General features: G+C 36.3%; 1 protein-coding gene across 7 annotated transcripts in view; it reads right to left on the bottom strand.

Annotated features, from left to right (window-relative positions):
* Positions 1-24,628, bottom strand: part of NRG1 (neuregulin 1) — a 960,018-nt gene that overhangs the window by 137,962 nt on the left and 797,428 nt on the right. For 5 of the 7 annotated variants that reach the window (XM_070408361.1, XM_070408360.1, XM_070408362.1 and 2 more), the window contains exons 2-4: positions 17,929-18,106; positions 9,660-9,781; positions 1,788-1,838 (exon numbers count right to left, since the gene is read on the bottom strand). In XM_070408361.1, the coding sequence (XP_070264462.1) occupies positions 1,788-1,838; positions 9,660-9,781; positions 17,929-18,106 (351 nt within the window). The remainder of the gene's footprint in view (positions 1-1,787; positions 1,839-9,659; positions 9,782-17,928; positions 18,107-24,628) is intronic. The other 2 variants (XM_070408369.1, XM_070408363.1) reach the window with 1 other exon arrangement.

Below are 24,628 nucleotides of genomic sequence, written 5' to 3'. Positions count from 1 at the left end.
ATCCTAACCAAACACAGTGCTAAATAAAGTCCATGCACGATCCACTAGGGGAATTACATTAGGATTCAAACAAAACATGCTAAGTAAGTTCACAATGCAATCATTAGGGATGTACAGTAACAAGGTCCTTTTAGGTAGCAAGGATAAGGAAGAAAACCAGTATGTAAGTACAGACCTAGCAGAAAATATAACTCATGCAGAAAAAAACAGCGTAGGGCCTAAGGGTTTTTATTAGTAAGAAATAACAACTTAGTATCAAAGGATTGAAATTCAGCAGCCAGAAGTTATAATCATTCAAGTTATATATCAGAAGATAATAGTTACACTCTAAATTCCCAAGACAAGCACCACATAAATTTAAAAGCTCAGGTTCATAACAGCATCTACTGGAGTTGGATAATTAAGCCCCTACATTTAAAATAATAATAATAAATTCCCGAATGAAAGGTGAAGAGTTTCAGATAACAACAATTATTTTCTTTTGAACTCTCTTCCCCTTTCTTCCTTCCTTCCTCCTTCCCTTCTTTTTTTCCTTCCTCCCTCCCTCTATCCCTCCCTCCCTCCTTCCTTCATACAAATACTTATATCTTAGTAATGGCCCATGAATATGCCCTAAATATGGCCAAAACAATCTAGGTTATAGAGAAATTTAGCTTTTATGATTGTTAACAATGGCTTTGAAGAGAAGATTAAAACCTGTTGAAGGTAAGATTTAAAAAAAGTTAGATTGTGCTGTGTCAGAGTATATGGCCTCCTATAGGTTCAACAAGCTACAGGCCGCAATTTAAAAAAACATAAATAAAGCAAAAACTTTAAATCTGGGGTAATGGAAAGAGTACTGAGTTTGAAGTGTCTGCTTCTCTGAGCTTTCTGAGCTATATGACTTAACATTCATAATGCTTCAGCTTTCTCACTTGTAAAATGAAGCAAAATAATATCTTGTTTCATGAATCTGTTGTCATTATAAAATGAGAAATAAAAATCTTAGTAAACTGTAACATAGGAAAAAAATGTTATTATACCTTTGAAGTAAGATTTAAATCCAGGCCTGCAAAAATTTAATCCAGCTCAGCTCCCAGTTGATCATTAATTCTTAAATATGTTAAGGTTCTGTTTACTACAGAATTACATAGAATAAGAAAATTAAAAAAAATTCCCAGTAGATTAATTAGATTTACAGATAGTGGAAAATGAATGAGTTATGGTTTTAATGCATTAGTTCACTTGGGTTATAGGTAGTGAGTATCTGCTCAGACTATAATTGCTCTCAGCAAATATTATAGGCAAGTGAGAAACAAACAAACCAAAAAAAAAAAAAAAAAAAAGCAACAACATTTTTAAAAGTCAGTGGCTTGTTTTTTAAGTTTAGGGACCCACAACTGATTATTAAGTGCCCAAAGGTCATATATCAGACAATGATACATTATCCAGGAATAAACTAGGGTGGATGAAAGAGAGCAGAGGCAGCTAAGAAGAGTAACTATAAAGATATAAAACCTGAATTTACGACCTAGATGCCTCCTTTCCTGTTCTCATGTCACTAAATTGTCTCTAGACATAGATTTCTTTTCCTCGTGCATGCCTCTCAGGCCCAAGTACAGACATTCAAGAACTGCATTCCATGAAGCAAAATCCAGAAAGTCAGATGAGCTGGAGGAAAAGACTGGGGCAGAAAACAAGAACCGCTAAAACTTGGATGCAGAAGGGGTTCTGATTAGTAGAAGAAGCAGCCAGCAGGGATGCCTGTCCTTCTGGTTAGTAACATTTGACGAGCTTATTTGCCTTACCTGGAGACACATACGCTCTTGCAGTTGAGTTTGGCATGCCAGTGTTGACCTCTGCAAAAAAGAAAAGGCGATAGGATATTATGATGTATAATCAGGGGTCCGGGAACCAGTTCCACAGCCTGCCTTCAACTGAAAAATGGGTGTAATAGGAGGAAATATTGCAAGGGAGTGGTGAAAGGCAGGCTTTATCCATACAGAGTTAGAAATGCAAAGAAAGACTGTCCAGGCAAGCATGTCTTCTTTCTTGAGCAAAGAGCCTGAGATGAACTGTGCTAGAATAATTAGGAAGAATTTACTGCCCCCACTGGGGTCAGAGAAGGACAGTATATGGCAAAGAGGTTGAGGGCTCCTTCTTAGAAAGGAAGGCAGAAATAGCAGAACTAAGAACATCAAAGCTGTAGTTAGAATTTTAGAATTATAGGTCTTTGGAGAACTACCTTTTGGTTCAAAAGCAAAAGCAGGCAATGTTTCTAGTTGGGATTGATGGAAAACATCAAGTTCTGGCATTCAACTCTACATAAAATTTCCAATGATAAGCAAGAGGGGTGCCTAATCATATGATAGACATTTCAGCTGCTCAGGGCAGGACATAGAATCAGTAGGCAGCAACCACCCCAAGGAAACGAAGAATGAACCTGCACACTCTGGACACACCATTATCACAGGACTTGTTCAAACTCTGACTTGCTTTTTTTACCACCTTTATGGTGATAAAAAGAATGATTATATTGTCTAACTAATTCTGTATTCAGTCCTTCTGAAAAAGGTTTTCCATTTGTTAAGATGTAATATTTCCAGTAAGGCATAGTTTTATGAAACCTAGAAAGATGTAGAGATGATGAATACCATTCAACTTTTACTGTGTGTATAATGATTATTAAGTGGCATACTAGTATTTTACTATTTACTAACAAAAAGATAAATTGAATCCTTTATGATACACACACACACACACACACACAAACATTACAAAAGTTACTAGATCAAATCCTAAGCAGGTCAAATATGCTATCAGTTAACAGCCTGTTAATCATGGAGTTAGAAATGTTCATGATCAATGTAATTATCTTTGTATATAGATATAACCTTTCAGGATATCCATGATAGGACTAGTAGGTAAGAGAAATTAATTTAAAGGGGTAATCATCTTTAAACCTCAGAAGCTTCTGTAGGGATAAAAGGTTTTGTGAAATTGGAAGGAAAAACTGGCATGTGAAATCCAGCAGGAAAGCTGAAGAATAAGCATAGGTTAAATATGAATATATAAAGATCAGAAATATACTTGTAGTAAAACCAAATGCGTCTTTTTCATGAACATTATGTATGGATGGTCCTCTCTAATCAAGCATTAGAAGGACAAAGCATTCAAGGTGATTATTATCAATCCACCAAAGTTGCCTGCACAGGTTCTTATATCCACTACAAATGGGACAAAGAGAAAGGAATCCCTATGTGAGGGTGTATGATGTCCTTTGGCCTTCTCAAGCAGCAGACATGAAAGAGGATATTCTGAGTTGGTAATCCGGCAATATCTGTTTCTAAAGTGGTTACAACTAGCTTTCTTGATTTGGGCCATAGAAAATAAAATTACTTTTCTTTGAAAAAATTTTAAGTAGAGAGAAACTTTTTAATCAAAGATTCACAGCATTTGTCTTTCTTTATGAAGAGCTAGAAGATCCACACTCCCAAGCAAAGTGCTTACATTGGGCAAGATGCTTCCTCATTCTGTCCTTCAGGGCCCATCAATGACATGACAGCCAGACTGAAGAAGTAAGCTCAGTCACAAGACTTGGGCAGACGGCCCAATCCCAGCATGAATGACTCTTCATATTTATTTTTGACAAACTAAGTAGTTGGTCACTGTGACCTTCCAAGGAAAAAAATATTAGAGCTTTTCTGTCTTCTGCATAAAAGATATCATGTTAGAGGAAAGGTTAACCATACCATTTCCTTTTAAAACTGAACATTACATTAAAATACCAGAACAGGAGGTTACTACAAAGATGTATCTATACAGAGACAACTTAAAATAACCTCCCTTCCTATAATTAGATATTTATCCTGGAGACCTTTAAAAATACCTGTAATGGTTATAGTTCCAAATGAAAACCTCCTGATTTATCTTGGGGGAAATATAAGCTTAGAAGTTACATACTTTATACTAAAAAAATATTGCTAATAAGAAAAGTTCATCTTTTTATTAAAATCACTCAGCAAACATTTTCATGTGTGTTTGGAGTAGAATTCATAGATTTAGAAAATGACCTTTTGTTATAAGTGTAATTGAAAATAATTTTATCTTACATTTTGGATTTAAAAAATATTAAGTCCTGCAATCTCTTTGATGTTTATTTAACTATCTCATAGCAATTTGGAATATTCAATTTGTTAATTTATAAAGAACATCTCCTTCATTAGTGCAAAATAATGAGGATTTAGAATCATCAGGAATTGGATACAACTTATGCTGAGTAGGCAAATAAACATAAGGAACATTTGTATATTTGTAATGTTTGAATGCTTTTTTAATAAATTGGATCTGGCCTCAAGAAAAAGTTGCAGTGTCTGAAAATAACACCTTCTGGAAAGCAATTTCTGTGATCATTAGATATGCATGACTTGTTTGAGACTTCACCATGAGCATAATATAATAAATATAACTATTTAAAACAATGCACATATACATATATACAAACATACATATGATGTTTCTGTGTACATTCAAATATTAGATTATGTGACTATTATTCTAAAACTACAGGCCATGGTCGTGCATACAAATCATTTGACCAAGTTTCTTTTTTAAAGATTTAAGATAGGTACACATATATTAGCACTGATAAAGCAGACTTCAGGAACATCTTTGAGTGTCTGAATTCTTGCTCATAATGAGTGCTTACTTTAAAGTAATTAGGAAATTTTAAAATTAATAAATAGTGGAGATTGGGTAGATTCTATGCATTAAAAAGAAAACTCTATTCCACTCATATTAGCCTTCTTGGGATTCCTACATAACACACCAGACATGGAGACTACTATACAAATTATCGAACATATGTTATATGCTTCTCAGTATAACTATAGTTGTTCACCAATGCTACAACATTTGCAACAACATTGTCACCTGAGGAGAAAAGGTGAGGCTAAGCCCTTTACTCACATGAGACAGGTTTTTAAAAGACCAATTGATATATTAATCAAATTTCATAAAAGTAATATTTTTATGCTCATCACAGATGAAATAGCTTTTTATTGCTATGAGTCCAATATCTCCTATGGGATCTTGAATCTCACTCAAATAATTTTTCTCATGATTAAAAACAAAGAAAACCTACTAGAAGATATGATTGATTCATTGTGTATTCTCCTGTATTAATCTTTTAAAAGGCAGCAATATTTAATTAATTTGAAAACCAAATAAATAATAGCTAGGTCTATTATTCTTGTCCCCAAGATGATACCCAGGAGTTTCCATAGAACTTCTTAGCTAAGAATTTGTTGCTAAATTAAGGATTCCTATACAAACAGAAGCTAAATGAAATAAAAATAAATGTACAGTGTATGAGCTTTGCAAGCATAGTGCACATGGTGTACATGGCCTTTTAAACTGCCATGTTTGAATTCATAAGAGGAATTTCCTTGTAGCCATCCTGTAATGATGACTCCCTATGATATTCTTTTTTATATGAAAACTCAACTGGACTTTGTCAGGTTTGCATTATTCCCAGAACTATGTAGCTGCTCCCATAGGTTTAGATCTGTCTACTATATGACAATTCCCTTTTCCAAATAAGGTAGGGATTAAAAGGCATTGGAAAGAAAGAAAATATCTAAATTTCTAAAATGTAACTTAATAAACTGATTGGTTATATATATTATTTTCTAAATGCTTGAAAATAATGGAAATATGGCCATTGTTTCACTCAAGCATGAAATGATTCAAGGGGAATTTCTTAGTTGGTTTTTTTCAAATCATTTCATTTAGTTGCTACTCTAAGTGGATTTAAACAATGAGTTTCATTTCAGAAAGTTCTGAATATTGAATAGAAGATTTTTATGCTATGCTAATTTTATTCTAATAGCTATTGAGCTGTCTTAATGGGATTAAACATAATGTCACATAGCAAGGTCATCTTGCTACATTTTTAAATTTTATTTCTGGGAAGAAAATAGTGTTCTTTTTCCTCTCTAAACAAGTATTTCTTGTAACAACAACAGACTCCCTTATATGTCTTCTCCTAACTCCAGCCATCCCTCCTAGAATATTATACCAAAATATATTCTAAACATATTGGCTGAAAGAAGGCACCTGTGTGAGAACTTAAGTAAATCACAAGGAATTGTTTGCATAGATGGAATCAGAACAATGAGCTCCAGCAACACACCAGGGTCTTTCACCAAGGCTACCTGTAAAGACATGGTCAAGCCACAGTTGTGTACTTACTAGAAATACGGGAGAGGTGACTAAGACAACACAAAATAAACAAAATTACTGATATTTTGTAGAAACATAAAATCTCAAAGGAGTTATATATAATATAATTTTTGATAACGTTCATACTTCCAAGCTTTTTTTCTAGGACCGCCACAGAAAAAGAAATTCTTGAGAATTCCACTCTCTCAGAGTCAAAAGTAAGTATACATCAGGAAGAGAAGGTACAGCCATGTGACAGTGTATAACCACAGTAGAGTGTTCTTTTCCTCCCTAAATGAATGTTTCTCTGCAACCTTTGCCCAGATTCCTAGGGAGAGAGGGATGAAAAAACACAGCTAGTGCCTCTAAGTCCCACCGAGCTCAGGACCCAAGCTGACTTCAATGATAACCAGCCTTGATCTGAACACAGCAAATTCATAGACATCAGTGGAAGAGGGTGAAGGATCATAATGACTACATATCTTCCTTTCGGTTGCACTCTAGCTCAGCCCCTGCAGTGTAGGAGAAGAGTCCCCCAATACACACCATGCACTGGCACCTGCCAAGCCACCTGCTCTGATGAGTGCACTCCCCACCCATCACCTCTGAGACAGGGGTGTTTCTAGTTTCCGGTTTTACTCTCCTGGCCTGAGCCCCTGGTGGGTATATGAGGAGAAGACAAAGGATTTGTAAGCTCTCTAGGTCTTTCCATGTGGTCTGGTACAATAAGCTCCACCAATCAGATTCTTGCTATGGGGCACTAACGCAACAATCATACAGGAGGAGTTAAAACTGACAGAATGCCTTAAAAAGATGGCTCAGTGGGATCATAACCAGGTCAGAGTTTAGAATCATGAAGAAGCAGATTTGAAAGCAGGAGAGATGAGAAGATACAGGAAACGGGAAGAATCAAGAAGTATCTGAGGCACATGAAAGCCAAAAACAGAGAAGAGCCACAAACTCCTCTTGTTTAAATTCAGAGATGCCTTGGGTTCAATTCCAACTCTTTGAGGCCTAGTTATAATGAAGCTCTACTTCTTCCACATGGAATCTCTTTCTCCTTATGCCTCACACCATCCCTTCAGCTTTTATTCTGTACAAACCAAAGAATCTACCTTAAACACAGTTAGGTATAGAGTGAGCTATGCTGGACTAGGAATTAAAGGAATCTGAGTCCAAATCCCCATTGCTACTAAATGTCTTCTGATTCAGAATGTGTCTGTCTTAAGACACAGTCTAAGTCTCCATTTCTTCTTAATTACAGTGAGAGGACTGGATAAGCGTGAACTCTTCCTAATGTTCTAAGAAAAAAAAATACACACACAAAAAAACAAGACCACTTTGCACTGTAATTGAGATTCTATATTCTCCTTCAGATGCTTTAAATAAGCCAATAAGAACCCTCTTCCTGAAGAATTTTAGTTGGTTGTGAAAGAATGGCCTTCTTGCAATTTCATAGACTTCTCTTTATTCTTGTTAGGTAAATATTTATTATGAAAAACATGCCTATTTCCATTTCTCTGCACTATAATTGGTTAATTATATATATGTACATATATATGTATACACACACATATATACACACACATACACACAAAAACAATTCTTGAATGAATATGCAAAAATGATGTTTCTTCTACGAGAGAAATGTGAAAAGCCATATTTTCCAACTTTTGGCACCTCCAAAATTATCAAAAAAGGAACCCTATAGTTTTTTTTTTTTCAGAAAAAAAAATAGGGTTAAATAATTCACTGCTTAATCCAGTAAAACAGGAAACATGGAATAATCAATATAATACGACTGTAAGCACTCAGGGAGACCATGACACTTACTCTAATTTTATTTTCTTGGGACTTTACGGTATGCATAGCTATACATATCTGTTCCAAGTGTCAGAATCATAATTCAATAGCATTTACCACGAGGAGACACATTAAGCTACTAAACATGGTACAATAAGAAGAAAAAAGATAAGCCACTGAAATTAATTTATGAATTTGTGTTTCAAGTAGCATCCTATAAAACTCCATGTGGCATAAAAATACTAGTGAAAATCTATTGCTTAACCAGTGCTGATTAAAAAATAAAGGGATGTTATATTTACCCATATACATTTTAAATGGCTTTTACATTTTTAAACTATAAACACAGCTCCTAAAAATAGTATTGGAAACTAGTACCTTTCATTGTCGTCTTTTACTCTCTGTGGAGGGAGATATTTAAAATGAAAGTAATGACTATCATTACACTTCAATAGAGCAGTTTATTGGGAAGTCCTAAGAATTAACCTGGATTTTCCCAACCCTTCCATATCTTTAATCTCACTCCTTTCTATCTATCCTATTAAGTCAACTGACACAAACTACATCCATCAGTTTCCCAAGGAGTTGACCCTGAAAGTTGGGGAAAGTTACCCCTTCCTGCTGGACCAGCATTTTTATGTTATCACTTTAAGAGATTGGGCCTTTGCTGTGGACACGCTTTGTCATCTATTACCTAGAAGCAGGGCATCTAGGCTTGGTTTTAGCACAGACAATAGGCTTGTGAAGGCAGTAGTGAAGCGCCAGACTCAGAAAGAAAGGGAAGCTCCGAAGGTTTTGAAGTAGCATTTTGTTATTTCAAGAGATTCAGACGCTCACTGCCAGCACGTCCTCAGCTTCTAGAGATGACTCCATCTAATGGTGGAGTACCGGGGTGTCATGAACAGAGAGCCACCAGCTACAAGTCTTTTACTGTCCTCGAGTATCTCAGAGAAATTGTCAGAGGGTAGGTGGTAACAAGTCACTCATTTGTTTAACACATATCTCCAGGCACTGTGCTCAGGAAAGCAGAAGCTAAAGTTTATACACAGTAAGAAATGCTTTGCCTCTGCTCTTAATTTCACAATAGGCCAAAACAAACATACAAACAAACAAAAATACTGAATGGCCTAACTTTCTATGACCTAGAGACAGATGTATTAAAAATATATCTAAGCACATAAAAATTGCCAAGGTTGCCAAGAATGAAACAAGATTGTATTGTTTACATACACAATATACATCTATTTGTACATAATATACATATATGTAAATATATACAATACACATAAATTCTGTGTACACATATATGTTCTGCAATAAATGCACATGCATACATACATATTCTATTGTTGATAGAGCTAAAGGCTTGACTGCCCTCCATGACTAATTTAATTAATTAGAACTTCTTTCTTTTAGTGACCAGTCCTGTCTCTGCCATTCATGAACTTATCCAATTATTTTTAAAAATCTATGCATATTTCAGGTTTTCATCATCTCAGGGAGTCTCAGAGAGCTTACAATATATTTAAAATATATGTTTTCTTGTATTTGTTCATAATGAGACTTTAACACACCAATTTATTACAAGGCTTACCACATAACATCATTACCCCTCATACAGATTGAGAAACAGAACATAGCAGGGTATCTCTTACCATTTGACTCCACAATGGTGATGTTGGCAGAGGCACTGTCATTTCCTAATTTGCTGCTCACTTGGCACATGTATTCCCCAGAATCAGCCAGTGATGCTTTGTTAATGCGAAGTTCTGACTTCCTATAAGATCAGGACCAAAGTGGTATAAGTATATTTCACAGAAATACAGTGATCATCAAAATATATGTCTCTGTAGTTTCAGAGTTCTCAAACTCCCCCTACCCATTCCATACGCACCATATTAAAACACAGCTTACTAGTACACAGATATATAATTTACCAAAAGTAAAAGTGAGACACTTAGCATTTAAGTTATACCATGGATACAGCTTTAATTTTATCACTCAAATCAAGAATTTTTTTCTAATGTTTCTCTTTATTCCTCTACCACCACTATTATGCCTCAGTTTGTTTTCAACCCAATTGGTAAATTTTCTTTCCTCTCTATGTCTAAATGTCACCAGCCACTAGAGTTTAGGAAAGTAAAAAAAAAAAAAGGTTTCATTTCTTAAAAATCTGGTAAGGGCAGACACGTAAGGCTTGAATATATTAAAATGCTCTGCACTTCTTTCCTCAGTAGAGTAACATCAGGAATTATGTTAATTTTGAATGAAAAGGATTTATCACTTCCAAAAGAAAGGGAATTTGTCTTTTTTTAAGGCTCATTGCTAGGAGCATAGTACCAAACAAATGGTTCTTAATGTTGAAATAAATATTCATGCAACAATAGCACACACTTTTATTAAACTCTGCACATTAAATCAATGTTCAGCATTCTTTTTGAACACAGGCAGCATTTTGATTGAATTTGTCTATGTTTTACTGTTGCACATAGCCTATAATTTAAGCAGTCTCTATGATTTAAAAACTCAAGATATACTGTGATTGGCTCAGCATTTACTAAAACCATTTATTTTATTATTTTCTGTAACTATATTTTAATAGGATAAGGTGACTGTTACAATATAAAGCCTTTTACAAGCATCCTTGTATAATCAAGCCTGGTACTGACTGCCTGGATGACCATAGCGAGAAAAAGAAGGCAGGCAGCAAAGATGGCAATTCAGGATTATATGCAAACCTCCTGTAAATTACACCTTCCTACTTTTCAGTGAATTTTCTGGTCTTTTGTTACATAATATAATTAATTAAATTGGAGTCATTATTCCAAATTTAATTCCTTCTATTCTCTTCCATTCTATCAAACTGAACCACCCACCCAGATCCACATGTAAGCCTTATGGGCTTCCAACTTGGTGCTCTTGCATGTATCATTTCTTCCTCCTCGAGGGGGGACCCCCCAATTCTAACCATCAAGCTATTAGCTGACATGAGCATGGAAGAGCCATCTCAAGTGCCAATTCCTTCACCAAGACTCCTATGGTCATGTAGCCGGAGCTGCTCTCTCCTCGGTCTAAATTCTGACAGCTCTGAGTACCTCTCTCATGATCCTCATGGTGCTCTCAGGATGTCTTATCTCTCATGTTAGCACACACACTTTAAAGTGGAGTCCATAGTTTAAACTTCTCGGTATCACTGCTTTGTCCTTGGTGCATCCTCAAACATTATTAGATAAATGTGTGAATAAATAAAGAAAATATTTGAATGTTCCCACATAAGCTCTCTGCACGACATCATGTTCCTATTGCTGGCTGTAGGAAAGGAGGATGCACTATTAAGAGGGCGGAGATAGTCAGAGGTAGTCCAGATCAAACCAACATGTGCATTGAAAAATGAGCTTCATGAGCTATAACTCAGAACACTGTCAACAGATAAACTGTAGAAAACAAAACAAAGTGTACTGTGCTCAAATAAGTTGGAAGATAGGTTAAACAAAAATGGGCTTTCTTTTTTTGTTGTTGTTTTTTAAATCCTACATGGTTTCTCAAAGTCTTTAATATGTTAATGTATTCTGACTCTACAAGAGGGAGATGTAAGTTTCTCTCAAACTTATTTGACCATGGAATTCTTGTCACTCACATGGCTTATCTGTTAATATTTCCTGAAAATAATGGTCTACAGAACATAGTTGATAAATAGTGGACCTAATATAATTATGACCTTGTTTATCTATGTAATGAGAAGACAATCCAAGGGCCATTTGTACAGGGACATTTACATATTAATCAGAAATGTTATTCATAGAAAACTTTCCCTGAAGTGTATCCTTATAAGTCAAAATAGACCATTTGGATGGCAAGCACTCTGGCAAGTAGATATTAAGATTTCATAAAATGTGACAGCTTTTAAAATAATCAAAATACAACAATAATAGGGTATTTAGCCCCCTGTTTTGAGGTATTAAATCTAGTGCTTTTTAAATGGGTTATCAACTATTTGTGCACTTTGTTTGTACATGACAAGTTTACTTCATGACACACACATGAAGAATAATGAGAAACAATGGAATCAATATTACAATAAGCTTGTCCAGCCCCAAATCACATGCTTAGCTGAAAGAATTTTCATTGATGACCATGGAACCACTAACCATAACTGACAGATAAGTTATGAAGGATGTGGAATAAAACCCTGGTTTTTAACACAGAAGAAAAAGAGAATTTCTACAATAATAGTAATTTTTTGTTAAGCCCCAAAACTCTGAAATAAGATTATTAAAACAATAGTCTAAGAATGTAAAATACCCCAAGATTATGATAATTCCGAGAACAACCCTCTTTCCTACTTATTTAAATCTAAGAACAGTCCTTTATGATATGTAGAGTTCTTTCTTGACCCTGTGTCATTATTATTTTAACTACTGAACTGAATCAAATGGTAAGAAACATGGTAATCAAATTTATAGTTAATCTTAAAGTTAGTTCTTAAAATCAAAATTCTCCCAATAGACCTGGGGAGTGTTTTCTGGGAATACTATTTCAAGTAATGCAAATAAACGTTATGCTTAAAAAAGAGAGAGAATAGGAAAAAATTATTCTGTGCTCAGATAAATGTTGCATTAAACAAAGTTAAATAGATTCTTTACAACAGTGCCTTTTAGTTGTTTTTATGCAAATATATACTGTGAATTTCTAAGGCAGGCATGATATGTGGCTAAGGGATCCTTTCTATAGAGAACACCCTTGGGAATTCTAGCACTGAACATCAATGGGGCAAAACCAAGATTCAATTTAATCAAGCAAGCTACGCATAACAAATACATTCAGGTTCAAAAATCAGTAGCAGAAATACAGGCTCCAAGAGACGTGTATTGACAACAATATATACAGAAAAGGGGATTTCAATTAGTCATGCATTTAACATTACTCCATTTTAAACAACTATTAAAATTAAAAAAATTAAAAAATTCATTTATGCAATGTTTGGTCAAAAACAGAATAAATCAAATTAGATAAAAGTCTCAATCCACTGCTCACAGGCTGGATCTCATCTGGAATATTGAATTATGTTTTGAAGTAGCATTTGATGAAAAATATAAATAACTAGAGGACTTTAGAGGAGGGTGATCAGAACGGAATAAAGCACAGAGGAGATTCTGTTAAAGAAACAGAGGTCCCACTGACGGGCAGTTATGAACAAGGTCTGGGTAGCTATTTTAATGCATTTCATGGTTGTCATCTAAAAAAGAAAATTATTTGGAGAAGCTCTTGAAGGAGAAGTACGTCTTAGAGGGAAAAAAAGGCATACTTTAAGTGATAATCTAAAAAACTGAGCAGGGTATCTAGTGAAAGGGTTAGTTTTCTTCTTTAGAAAGACTAAAGTCTGGATAACCACCTGCCAAGCATCCTCTTGACAAGAATGTCTCTATGCAGAGAAAGATTAAATTAGATCAGTGCTTTCAACTATTTTTGGAAAAATAAAGAATCCTGTTTTAAAATGAAAGCTTAAATCAGCGCCTCATATTTAAAACTATGGCAAAGAGAGAAAGTATTCAGCTCAGGGTGGTTGGCAACCCTTTTGGCAATCCAGCGGAAACAAGATTCTCTAGGGGAATGATGGGTAAATCATTGATTGAGGTGATCATTAGTAGGACCCCCTTGAATGCTGATCATATATTTAAACTGAGATTCTTCAATCTTTGGGTCCTAGAATCGGAATGGGAAGTACTGTGGCAAGAGAATAGAAATAAACAATTTTTATTGAAAATTATATACTGCAATAATCCGGGGCTTTGTTAAGTATGGATACAATGGTCTTGGTTTACTCTCAACAAACTACAACACAAGGGAGGATGTTAACTGAAAAAAAAAATTACCGAAATTCCCTCCCAATCATAAAATTAACTTTTGGCTCTTTCATTGATAAGTTGTCTGAGAATCTGGGAGGGGTTGATGTTTCGGTAGATTTTCATTTTCTAAAACTATTAAAAGAGTTAATTTATTTTTTAAAAGTTTAAAACAATGCTTTAAATAAGCTCCTGATAAATGTCAGCTGTTATTATAATCACACCCTCCATTCCTGCAATGTTTAATTTTTATAATAAGCATACATTACTTTTGAAATCAGAAGAACGCAGTGTAAAAATAAATTAATACAAACTGATTTATAAGTGAAAGTTCTAAATATTAATTTCTTTTTCTTCTTTCATATCAAAATGCAAACTATGTTCCTTCGATAAGTGCCCACTAACAAGATGGATTTATGGTTCCAATAGCGACTCTCTCATTTTTCTTATTTAGCGTGATTCTTCCACTATAGTTGACATGTCGAGACAACTTAAATGTATAGGGATCAGTTGACATAATTCCATTCCTCTGATCTCTAAGGAACCACATATGAGCTGTGTGTGCGTATGTGTGTGTGTGTGTGTGTGTGTGTGTGTGAACACTTCTTCAGATACTGTGGAACTGCCAATAATGAGAAGGTGAAAGAGACTTCATAGGCAGTTATTATACTGTACAGAACCAGGCACTACACCTAATGCATCACATAAACCATAGGAAATAGGCACTTGGTATTCCCATTTTACTAGTATATGGAAGGAATTTGAGATTTTCTTATGTATAAAGTTATAGTGACCTCCCAAAGCAGCTAAGCTAAAAAGAGAAGGGTATAGGGCCCTAGCTGGTTTTGCTCAGTGGATAGAGTGTTGGCCTGCAGACCAAAGTGCCCTGGGTTTAATTCCAACCAAGGGCATGTGCCTTGGTTGCAGGCTCCTCCTTGGCCCGGGCCCTGGTTGGGGCTCATGCAGGAGGAACAATGTGTTTCTCTCACATCAATGTTTCTCTCTGTCTTTCCCTCTCTCTTCTACTCTCCCTAAATATCAACGGGAAAATATCCTTGGGTGAGGATTAACAAAACAAAAACAAAAAAGAAAAAAAAAAGAGAAAAGGGAATATGCATTAACTTTTTCTATTTTAGAATAAACAAAAAAGCAAGAATTAACAACAGAAAAAATAATTTTCAAAAATTTTAAGAAATTTGACCAAATAAGTAGAGCCAATTTTAAACAAAATCAAAAGATGCAAGAACAGAAATAAAGAACTGAGAAAAAATTAAGGGCATCCCAAAGTGTGTGCCATGCACAAGCAATAGGAAGTCAGCGTTTAATAAGTCTGATATAGAACCAGTGTGTAAATGAGGCCAATCTGACAGCCCCAGACATGAATCTGCCACACACACCAGGCTCTTTAACCAGTTTTCTTCATCAAAGTCATTCACCAGGCAAAGGAAACAAGAACAAAGGAATCAGCGGACACATACCACTGGGGCAGTTTCCATTTCTTTTAATTGGTCCCACACATTGCTTGGCCAAATAAAACAAACAAAGGCTCAAACGTGAACTCAAAATCATAGGAGGAACATGTAGGAATGTAGTTTATTAGTAGGAGCAGGGGCAGAAGGGAGATAAGACTTTACAAAATAATAGAAATTGCATATTGTCTTGAAAGCTTTTCATAACACTAAGGGATTAAAAAAGAAATCCTGGCTGCTACGAACAATCTAGATTATAAAATGTGAAAAAGAAACCTTAGACTAAGGCCTGGATGAGATTCAATGTTTTACTTAAATAAAGAGAATCCCAGAGAAACCCTAAACCTCACACTAAAATTCACCTCTGCTCAGTGGTGATCACGTATCTAAAGATTATAGTTCATTGCTCCTTGGCCTTTTTGCTAAGATCAAGTGTAAGTAAGACAAAGTTTAAGTCAAGTAACCAAGTAACCACTGCAAACCATTAATGTTTTGGATAGCATGGTAATGAAAAATTATACATATGTAGATGTAACCAAAAAATATATATGTTTTTATTAAAGACTTTATACTATGCTAAACATGTCCCTAGTCCTGTGTTGTAACTTCACTGTAGGTAGCAAAGTCACAAGTATTTGTGAAAAGACATGGGACAGGGAGTCAGACAAACTTCAAACCCAAGTTTTACCATTCATTAACCTGAGATCTACAGGAAGAAACAACTTACTTCATTCTCAGGATTTTTATTTTATTTATTTTATTTTATTTTATAAAATATGTTGTTGTTATTTTATTTTTAGGAGAGGAAGGGAGAGGGATTGAGAGATAGAAACATCCATAAGAGAAACATCATCTATTGGCTGCCTCCTGCACACCCCCTACTGGGGATCAAGCCTACAACCCGGGCATATGCCCTGACTGAAAATCGAACCAGTGACTTCTTGGTTCATAGGTCGATGCTCAAACACTGAGCTACACTGGCCAGGACAGGATCTTCATTTTAAATGGGTATAATAATTACAGAATTCATCCTCTTATATTTATAAGACAACTTGAAATATAAGAACATTTAAAATGCTAATTATACTTAGATTCAGTTTGATTCTTTAAGCTTAACAAAAGGTGACACACTAATTTTTTTTTAAAGATACAACTTCAGAAATGACCAAATACCCAATTCTGAAACCAGATAAGCTGATCACTTATCAAGTAACTGCCCACTTTACACAAAGTGTCTTATTTTTAGAAGATCAAATATGTTACATGTTTTTCCTAGAGTAATTTACAGTTACATAACTTTAATAAAATGTCCTTTTTTTTCTTCCATTTAAATCCTTCCAGCAGGGCTATTGTTTAAAAGAAGCCATTTATGAATATTGGACTATCTGGTCTAATGGGGTTTTATTAATATGTAGACAGTGCTCTTAGCTGTCTGGACCTATGGAGCCAATATGAGCATGCTTTTCTGAATACTAATGATACTTTTATATGCCATCCAAGCCATGTAACAAATTGCCTCTTTAAGGAAAAAACAACATACACACATACACACAAAATGTACTCTTTCAAAACTGTATTTATCCTAAGCAGCCCACTTTATTTTGTACCTTATTTTCACCTTACCTATCCAGCTCATTTGCTTCTGTAGGCATCCTCACACTGGTATGTGCAGTCTGCAGATGCTTTGTTCTGTTCCTGCCGCCTGGATAAATCCCTCTTTCCTCCCTTCCTCCTCTCCTACTTTCTAGGAAGCCACCACTGTCCCTGACTGGGTCCCTTCCCCATCTGTGTTAGCCTCTTTCTACAGCATCTCACAGTCATCACTGCTGTACAATTTAAATCTGAGTATTGGAACTGTTTCCATTTCTCTCCCATCTAGACTAAGCCTCTTAAGAGCGGAGAGCATGTCTTGTTCACCTCTGCGTACCCAGCATCTAGCCCAGGGTCTGACACACACAGCAACTTGTCCAATAAGGAGCAAAATGTCCTACCCGCTCGCCCACTGCTCCAATCGGCCTGGCATGATAACAGGGCCTGCTATGACTGCGATTCCTGCTCTTCTAACTGCCCACCCCACCTCACCCACCCAGCCAGAGGGGACGCTCCCTCTTCAGCAGAGTCAAATCTACCCTCTCACAGCTACTCCTGAAGTTCTCAGGGCCTCCCCCTCTTCCCAATGCCACTCCACTTAGTAGTGTCAGTAACCTACAACTTAGCATTTAGTTTCATTGTCTGATATAATATGCTAGATATCTCATCTCCCTAATTAAATTCTGGCTTACGATAAAGTAGAACTTACCTCAATATAACTAGTAATTTTCTAAAAGATCACTATTTGTAAATCAATGCGCTACTTTACAATCTTAAAGCTCCCCAGCCATAGTGTTTCAACGCATTACCAATGTAATTGCTATGTATTATAGAAGACTGAACTAGATCATCTTATACAATCTTATGACCCCCAGGGATCGAACCTGCCTGCACCTTCTGGTGTACAGGACAACGCTCCAACCAACTGAGCCACGCGGCCAGGGCTAGGCTGTAAGTAATTTTTATATCTTAAATCATTCTATTGCTAGGTATTGCCTCTGCTGTTACACTTATTAACTTACCCTGGCCTTTTTTGTATCTTGATGTGTTGTGGTTTGTTCTTTCGGTTTAATTCATTCCCATTCTTGAACCATTTGAATCTGAGAGAAGAATATTCAGAACTGGTCTCACACCGAAGCACTAGTTTGGAGCCTGCCACCGATTCCTGGCTTTTCATCTCTTTCAATCGAAGAGGCAAGGCTGAGAAGAGAAAGAAAAAGAGTTTTGATCACCCATAATCTTTCAAAGAGAAACTTCAATTTGTAGTGAACCTGATCCCAGCCCCATTTCTAAAGGTTTTATTATCTGAGAAAGAAATAGAAATGGGGAGAGGGGGGGTCAGCCAAAATGTATATCCATTTGAAGAAGAATAATATGCCCAAATAAAATATAATCAGGGGAGAAAAAGACGACTTAGATTATAAAATTATTTTAAAATGTTCTATATAGTTAATTCCTCAATATTTACATTCTCTGATATTATTAAAAATCCTGAATAGTGGTCATTTCAAAGGACCAAAATCTGAAGAATATATAACTAGGCATGTTTGCATCCCAGATCACAACAGATCTTCATCCCAGTTCTGTGAACAGGTACAACAGACATCACATCCATTTTTTAAGTAGGGATGTTTAGTTTCAGAGACAGGTGAGTGACTAACTTCTCCATGGCTGCAACTTTCTGGAGTCAGAGGTAGATTATCCTATCACCTCAGGAGGCCCAAAGAACAAACAACTCACAAATCTTCACCATGCCCCTTTCCTAAAGACAGACATTCTTTGGTGACATCACTCTTTAATTGGACCTACAGCCGCTGTCCCACCAGACAATGGGTAACCATTCCAGATGACCACCATACTCACATCAAACTGCCATTTTGACTGGATTTAGTTCTAAATCTCAACAGAGACTGGAAGTACTCAAATTGTGCATTAACTTGTAGAATATTTTACACTAACACCGATATAGCATTCTTATGTTAAAGAAGACTGCTTAACAGAGTTTCTCTTCTCCACTGAAATATTTATGAACAAAAATGTTATAATATCTGAGATTTGCTTCAATCTCAGATATGCTAGTGAATGGATAGGCATAAAAATGAAACAAATTTCCCATGAAGTTGATTATTGTAGAAGTGAGGCAATAGGTACACATAGTGGTTTGTTATAAGATTCTATACAGCACTCCAACTTTTTCCTAATAAAACTGTTTAAAAATAAGAGTAAGGAATGGATCTTCCTCCATACACAGAACTTCACTTAGTCAACATTGCAGATATTGAGAGCTCAACAACTCTGTTTCCACTGAGTCTTAGAAAAGCCAACTACAAACCCCCTTCTGCTCAAGTTCAAAAATTAAAAGCAAGACCCAGAAAGAAAAAAAAAAATGCAGACAAATGAGATTGCACCTCCCTAATCCAGTGCGCAATTATTCATTCACTGGGTATGGTGATCAAGACTCCAAGGACAGCAATCAGAGCCACCTCAGACACGAACAGGAAATGGAGTATCGTTCCTACTCAAGGTATGTTTGTTTTTCTACAACTCTGCCCTTACCAAGTTAAATCAAAAAAATGTCAGGAATGAGCACATGAAGGTTCCAATAAATTATAGGGAAAACCATTTGAACGCTGTAATTTCTAAGCAAAGCTCCTACAGTGACCTGTACCCTCGTGTTAATTCAGAGGCTGGGAGACGAGTTGGAGAAGCAGCCACTCCGTGTGGAGACACAGTGGCAAGTTCCAAAACTTATCTCAGGTCTGTTCCTAGGCCTTTGATACTTGACACTTTTGTCTGGCAGCTTAAAAACAAGATTTACTTTCTGAATAGATTTCATAGGAGTCTTCCTTTCAATATATGGTTCACACATCTCTGTTTTGGAGGTTTTTAAGAACAGACTAAATTCTCATCAATCAGCAATCATGTCTGTACATTTCTATAAAATCTTTAAGGTCATTTTTAATTTTGTAGGTGTGTATAGAGTAAAAGAACTAGTTTAAATTTTTTTTAACTAGAACACAACCAAAACTCACAAGGTTTATTCCCTGTCCTATTCCATCCATGAGTTTATCAATATAGTCTGAATACAAATAGACGAGGCTAATTTCTTCAGTTTGAATAAGTAAAGTTCATGCTATTTGCATCTCCTTTTCCTTCTTTTTTCTCACCCCCCACTCTGTCTTCATTTACTTATTTCTTATTTCCTTATGAAGAATCATGATTTCAAATGTGAGGAAACAGTCGGACAAATTCAAATTGAGGGATAGTCTACAAAAAAACTGGTCTGGACTTCAAAAATGTCAATGTCATAAATGGCAAAAGAAGACTGTTAAATGATCTCCAGATTAAAGGAGATTCAAGAGGCATGACAAATAAATGCAAGGTGTAGTTTCTGACTGGATCTTGCTTTATGGAAAACAAGTAATTATAAAAGACATTATTGGGACTATTGGGAGACTCTGAATTAAAGGTTTTATATCAAAATTAAATTTCTCAAGTGTGATTACTGCATTGTGGTTATACAGCAGAATATCCTGTTCTTAGGCTGTATCTGCTGAGGTACTTAGGAGTGAAATGTCATGATGTGTACAACTAAATTTCAAGTGACCCAGCAAATAAGCTAATACAAAGAGAAAGACAAAAAAAGGGGGGAGTCTTGACTTCTCTTTTTATTTCTCTGCCTTTGACATCTGGTCTTTGTGCCATTGAATAAAAGGCTCAGGTTTACATTAAGTACTTTTAAAATCTTGATTAAGTCTTCAGTCATGAAGAAGATTCTTGGAAATACTCGGTATAGTTTACAAATGTAGCTCTTAAGATTATGTCTCCATTTAAAATCTGTGAGTGATATGGCACTTAAATCCTCGCAGGTTCAACCTCATAACCATGACTTTGGTGATCCAATCTTACTAGATCCTTTGATGGGAGGACAATAATCACTCATCTAGCAAGTCAATGTCTAACCATGCTTTCCTTTTGGGTTCATGTGCAAAGACCAGTACATGCTCTGTCCTTTAGAGGGGGTCTGTGATATAATGAGGCAGATATCTTCTTTGCTAAAATATCCACTCCTTAAGCTGACCCTAATGTATAAACATTTATTGATGTTTGGGGTTCAGGTATATCTCTACTGATTAGCCAAGTTTCTCTCTCTTGCACATAGTTTCAAGTCTGTCAAAATGCAGAAGCTTCCAGCTTCTCTGACCTTGAACCCCTAGAAGTCCACTTGTAATAATGCCCCTGCCATGTGCTTCAGGGAAAACCATCTACCACCAAAGGACATCAGCTTTTCAGAGAACAGTTATTTTAAGGAGCTAACTCAAGATCTTCCATGGCATAAATGTAGACACAAATCTGTGCACCACCAACAGACCCAGGCAGCCCCATGCTTAGCCCATGGGTGATCTGCTGTCAGTGGAACCTTCTAGAGACGTATCACACGAGGTTCCTTACACATTCCTGGTCGAGCTCAAATTCAAGGATGCTAGAGACTTGGCAATAACATGGATTCTTCTGTCTTCTCTCATAACCACATTGATGGAATACTCCTAAAATATTTCATAGATTCTTGACAAAAATGCAAGCCATTACTGAGCATATATGGCTTGTATGGTTTTCTTTTCATCTATCCATAATGAGATAATTTTTAATACAGTATATTTTCTTTCATTAGATTATAAAATTACTAAATATTAATAGAATAGATTTTAAAAGTACATGTGTTTCTCAGATATATAGTTTACTCACATGAAACAATCTCATTTCTTTCATAAAAATTTTTTTACTCTACCAAGTACTTTCTAATATTCAGGTATAACTTTAGAAGGCCATGGTAGTTCTTAAAACTTGTGATCATTTTTTTTTTTAACTGAGTACTTGGATTTTAAAACTTCTAAATTGTTACTTGCCTTTCAATTGTCATCTAAGAATAAATGATCTGTTAATTAAAAACTGGTTCAAAGCAAACACAATGCAAAGTTAATGCTCAAATGCAGTAAGTGTTCTGAGAATCTCTGGCATGATTTCATTGGATTTGGTCTACCACAGTTCATAATTTCGCTTTCTATGTGTTTCTGGAGAGGCAGAGCTCCACACCCTGAAATAATTTAATGCAATAGAAAGTTATATGCACTCTTTGTCTAAATCTATTTCAAACTTGCTTGACATTAATATGAACATATCTACACCCTTAGAAATGCATCAACAGAGGCCAACAGTAAAATGCAAAGAAAGGCAGCCTTTTAAAATAGAAACTTAAAAGCCCTAAGAGCAATGCCACATGCTCTATGGGCACTTCTTTTTATAGGCTGTGTCTTACAGGCTCTAAAAGATGACAAACATACTCTTCTGACTCTAACTCAATGCAAGTAGGTAGACTTAACAAGTATGTTTTGCACTTCTATCTTTCTTATTTGATACCAGAGGCCTGGTGCATGAAATTGTACACTCACGGCGGGGGGGGGGTGGGGGGGGGATGTCCCTCAGTCTGGCCTGCGCCCTCTCACAGTCTGGGAGCCCTTGGGGGCTGTCTGACTGCTGCTGCACTTACCAGCCATGAGCCCGGCTTCTGGCTGAGTGGCGCTCCCCCTGTGGTAGTGCACTGACCACCAGGGGGCAGCTCCTGCATTGAGTGTCTGCCCCCGGTAGTCAGTGCGTGTTATAGTGACCGGTCATTCCACCGTTTGGTCTATTTGCAATTAGCCTTTTATTATATAGGATGATGTCACACAGTATAGAAAAAAATCATGGGAGAGCCCTGGCTGGTGTGGCTCAGTAGGTTGAGCACCTCCCATGCACCAAGAGGTCACCGGTTCCATTCCTGGTCAGGGCACATGCCCAGGTTGCTAGATCAATCCCCAGTAGGGAGGGTGCAGGAGGCAGCTGATCGATGGTTCTCATCGTTTTCTTTTTCTTTTTCTCTCTGTCTCTCTCCCTCTCCCTTCCTTTCTCTCTCTAAAATCAATTTTTAAAAAAACATTAAAAATAATAAAAACTATAAGAAAAAAAGGATCATGGCAGTAATGCAAAAAAAAATTTTACATTCTGACCACACAATAATATAAGGCAATGTGTTCACTTATTCCAATAATTTAATGAGTGAATAAATATTTGTCATAGAAGTGAAATACATTTGTAAAAAGAACCATTCATCTAAGCAATCCTCCTGTTTTAATCACCCACTGTGCACTTGCTTTTAAAATATATTCCAATATTGTACTGTAATGTTAAGAACAGGAAACAAATTTTCACATGTGTATGCTGCCGAGATAGGCTGATAGCATGTGACACGAGATAAGTCATGGTCTCTGATCTTTAAAGAACCTGACAATGCAAAGTTAGCTCATATCATTACTCTCCGTGCTTGACTGAGCAGCTAATCTGAAGAGCCTCAACACGCTGAACAAATTAAACAGGAAACCTGCAAAATATTATCAAATAACAGTGAGCTTTCAGCTGTGATCCCAGTAAAGTCTTCCTGGCATAAAGCCTTTTAAAAGCCTGACATCACACACGTGCGGATCTCCAGGGGAAAATTGGTGACTGACAATTATGTTAGTTAATGAAAGCCACACGGATATCATTCATCAGTCGTCTAGGCAGAAGGATGTCCCTTTTTTATAGTCTTGTTAGAGGTAAATAAATTACTGAGCAAAGTCTCTAAAATTCCTTCGCTGATCCTATTTCTCCCTTGCTGCTCTATCATATTGAGAAGATTATGATCACGCGTAGTATGGATGAAGTTTATGCTTTGCCATCTGTCTTCTCTTCTGAGCTGTACTCACAATTTGACTATAAAAGGGAAATTTTATCTTATCAGATTAAAATCTGAAAATATAGCTATGTAAAAGGCAGAAATCCCAGTGGCAATGTTATTTGAGAATACAGCTAGCTTTAAAACCACTGCTGCTGATGCTGCGAGTGATCGTAAGCTACGTTCACAACCATCCAACAAGGTCCCCATATGTTGCCATGTGGTGACATGGTGCTCAGACTGCCCCATGCTTCAGCTGAGTCCTCAGACCATTCCTCACCCTGGTTAACTAGAGTCCCCATGACCGAGGATGGGACTGCTATTTGACCCTGTGTGTTCAGAAAGGACATCTGGGGAATGCGGGAAAACATGTGGGTGCCTTCATCTGAAAGAAAGTTACTATAAAATTTAGGGAATTATAAAACATTCTCAAGCTGACTCCATATCATTGGCAGCAAACTAAGCTCAACCAGTAAAAGCACTGGGACTATGCTTCAGAGTATGGTTAAGACAGCTGGAATCCAGAAATATCATTTTAGTAGCTCCATGTCCAACTTCCTAGGATGTGTATTAGTATTAGTGCATACTGCTAACTAATCCCTTTAGGGGCAAACTGGATAATCGTCAGAACATATACATGGAACATGACATTATAAGACATAAAACAATAACATGGGAGCAATATTTCCAATATTTCAGCATTTTACTTCTAATATTCACAATGTTTGTGCCTCTCCAACCAAAACTGGCTTCTTAGTAGTGTTTGCTTGATTTCCCCACACATCTCAGTTTCCATTGGTGGAGATTTTTACACTTGGATGTGCTCAAAGTTCCCCTTCTTACAGGGAACTGCTAGACGCTGACTGAAACAGTATGATTCTTTTAACTGCTCTGCTTGAGGGTATGTGCCACAGGCAGCCCTGATAACAACTGTGCTTAAACTATGCTTATTCTAAGGCCATACATAGAAA

The sequence above is a fragment of the Myotis yumanensis genome, unplaced genomic scaffold, assembly GCF_028538775.1.
Source record: "Myotis yumanensis isolate MYYU_CA2020_CCGP unplaced genomic scaffold, mMyoYum1.0.hap1 SCAF_3, whole genome shotgun sequence".
Classification (NCBI taxonomy): domain Eukaryota; kingdom Metazoa; phylum Chordata; class Mammalia; order Chiroptera; family Vespertilionidae; genus Myotis; species Myotis yumanensis.
Note: the sequence above shows the minus strand (reverse complement) of the source record. Positions and strands in the feature narration are given on the sequence as shown.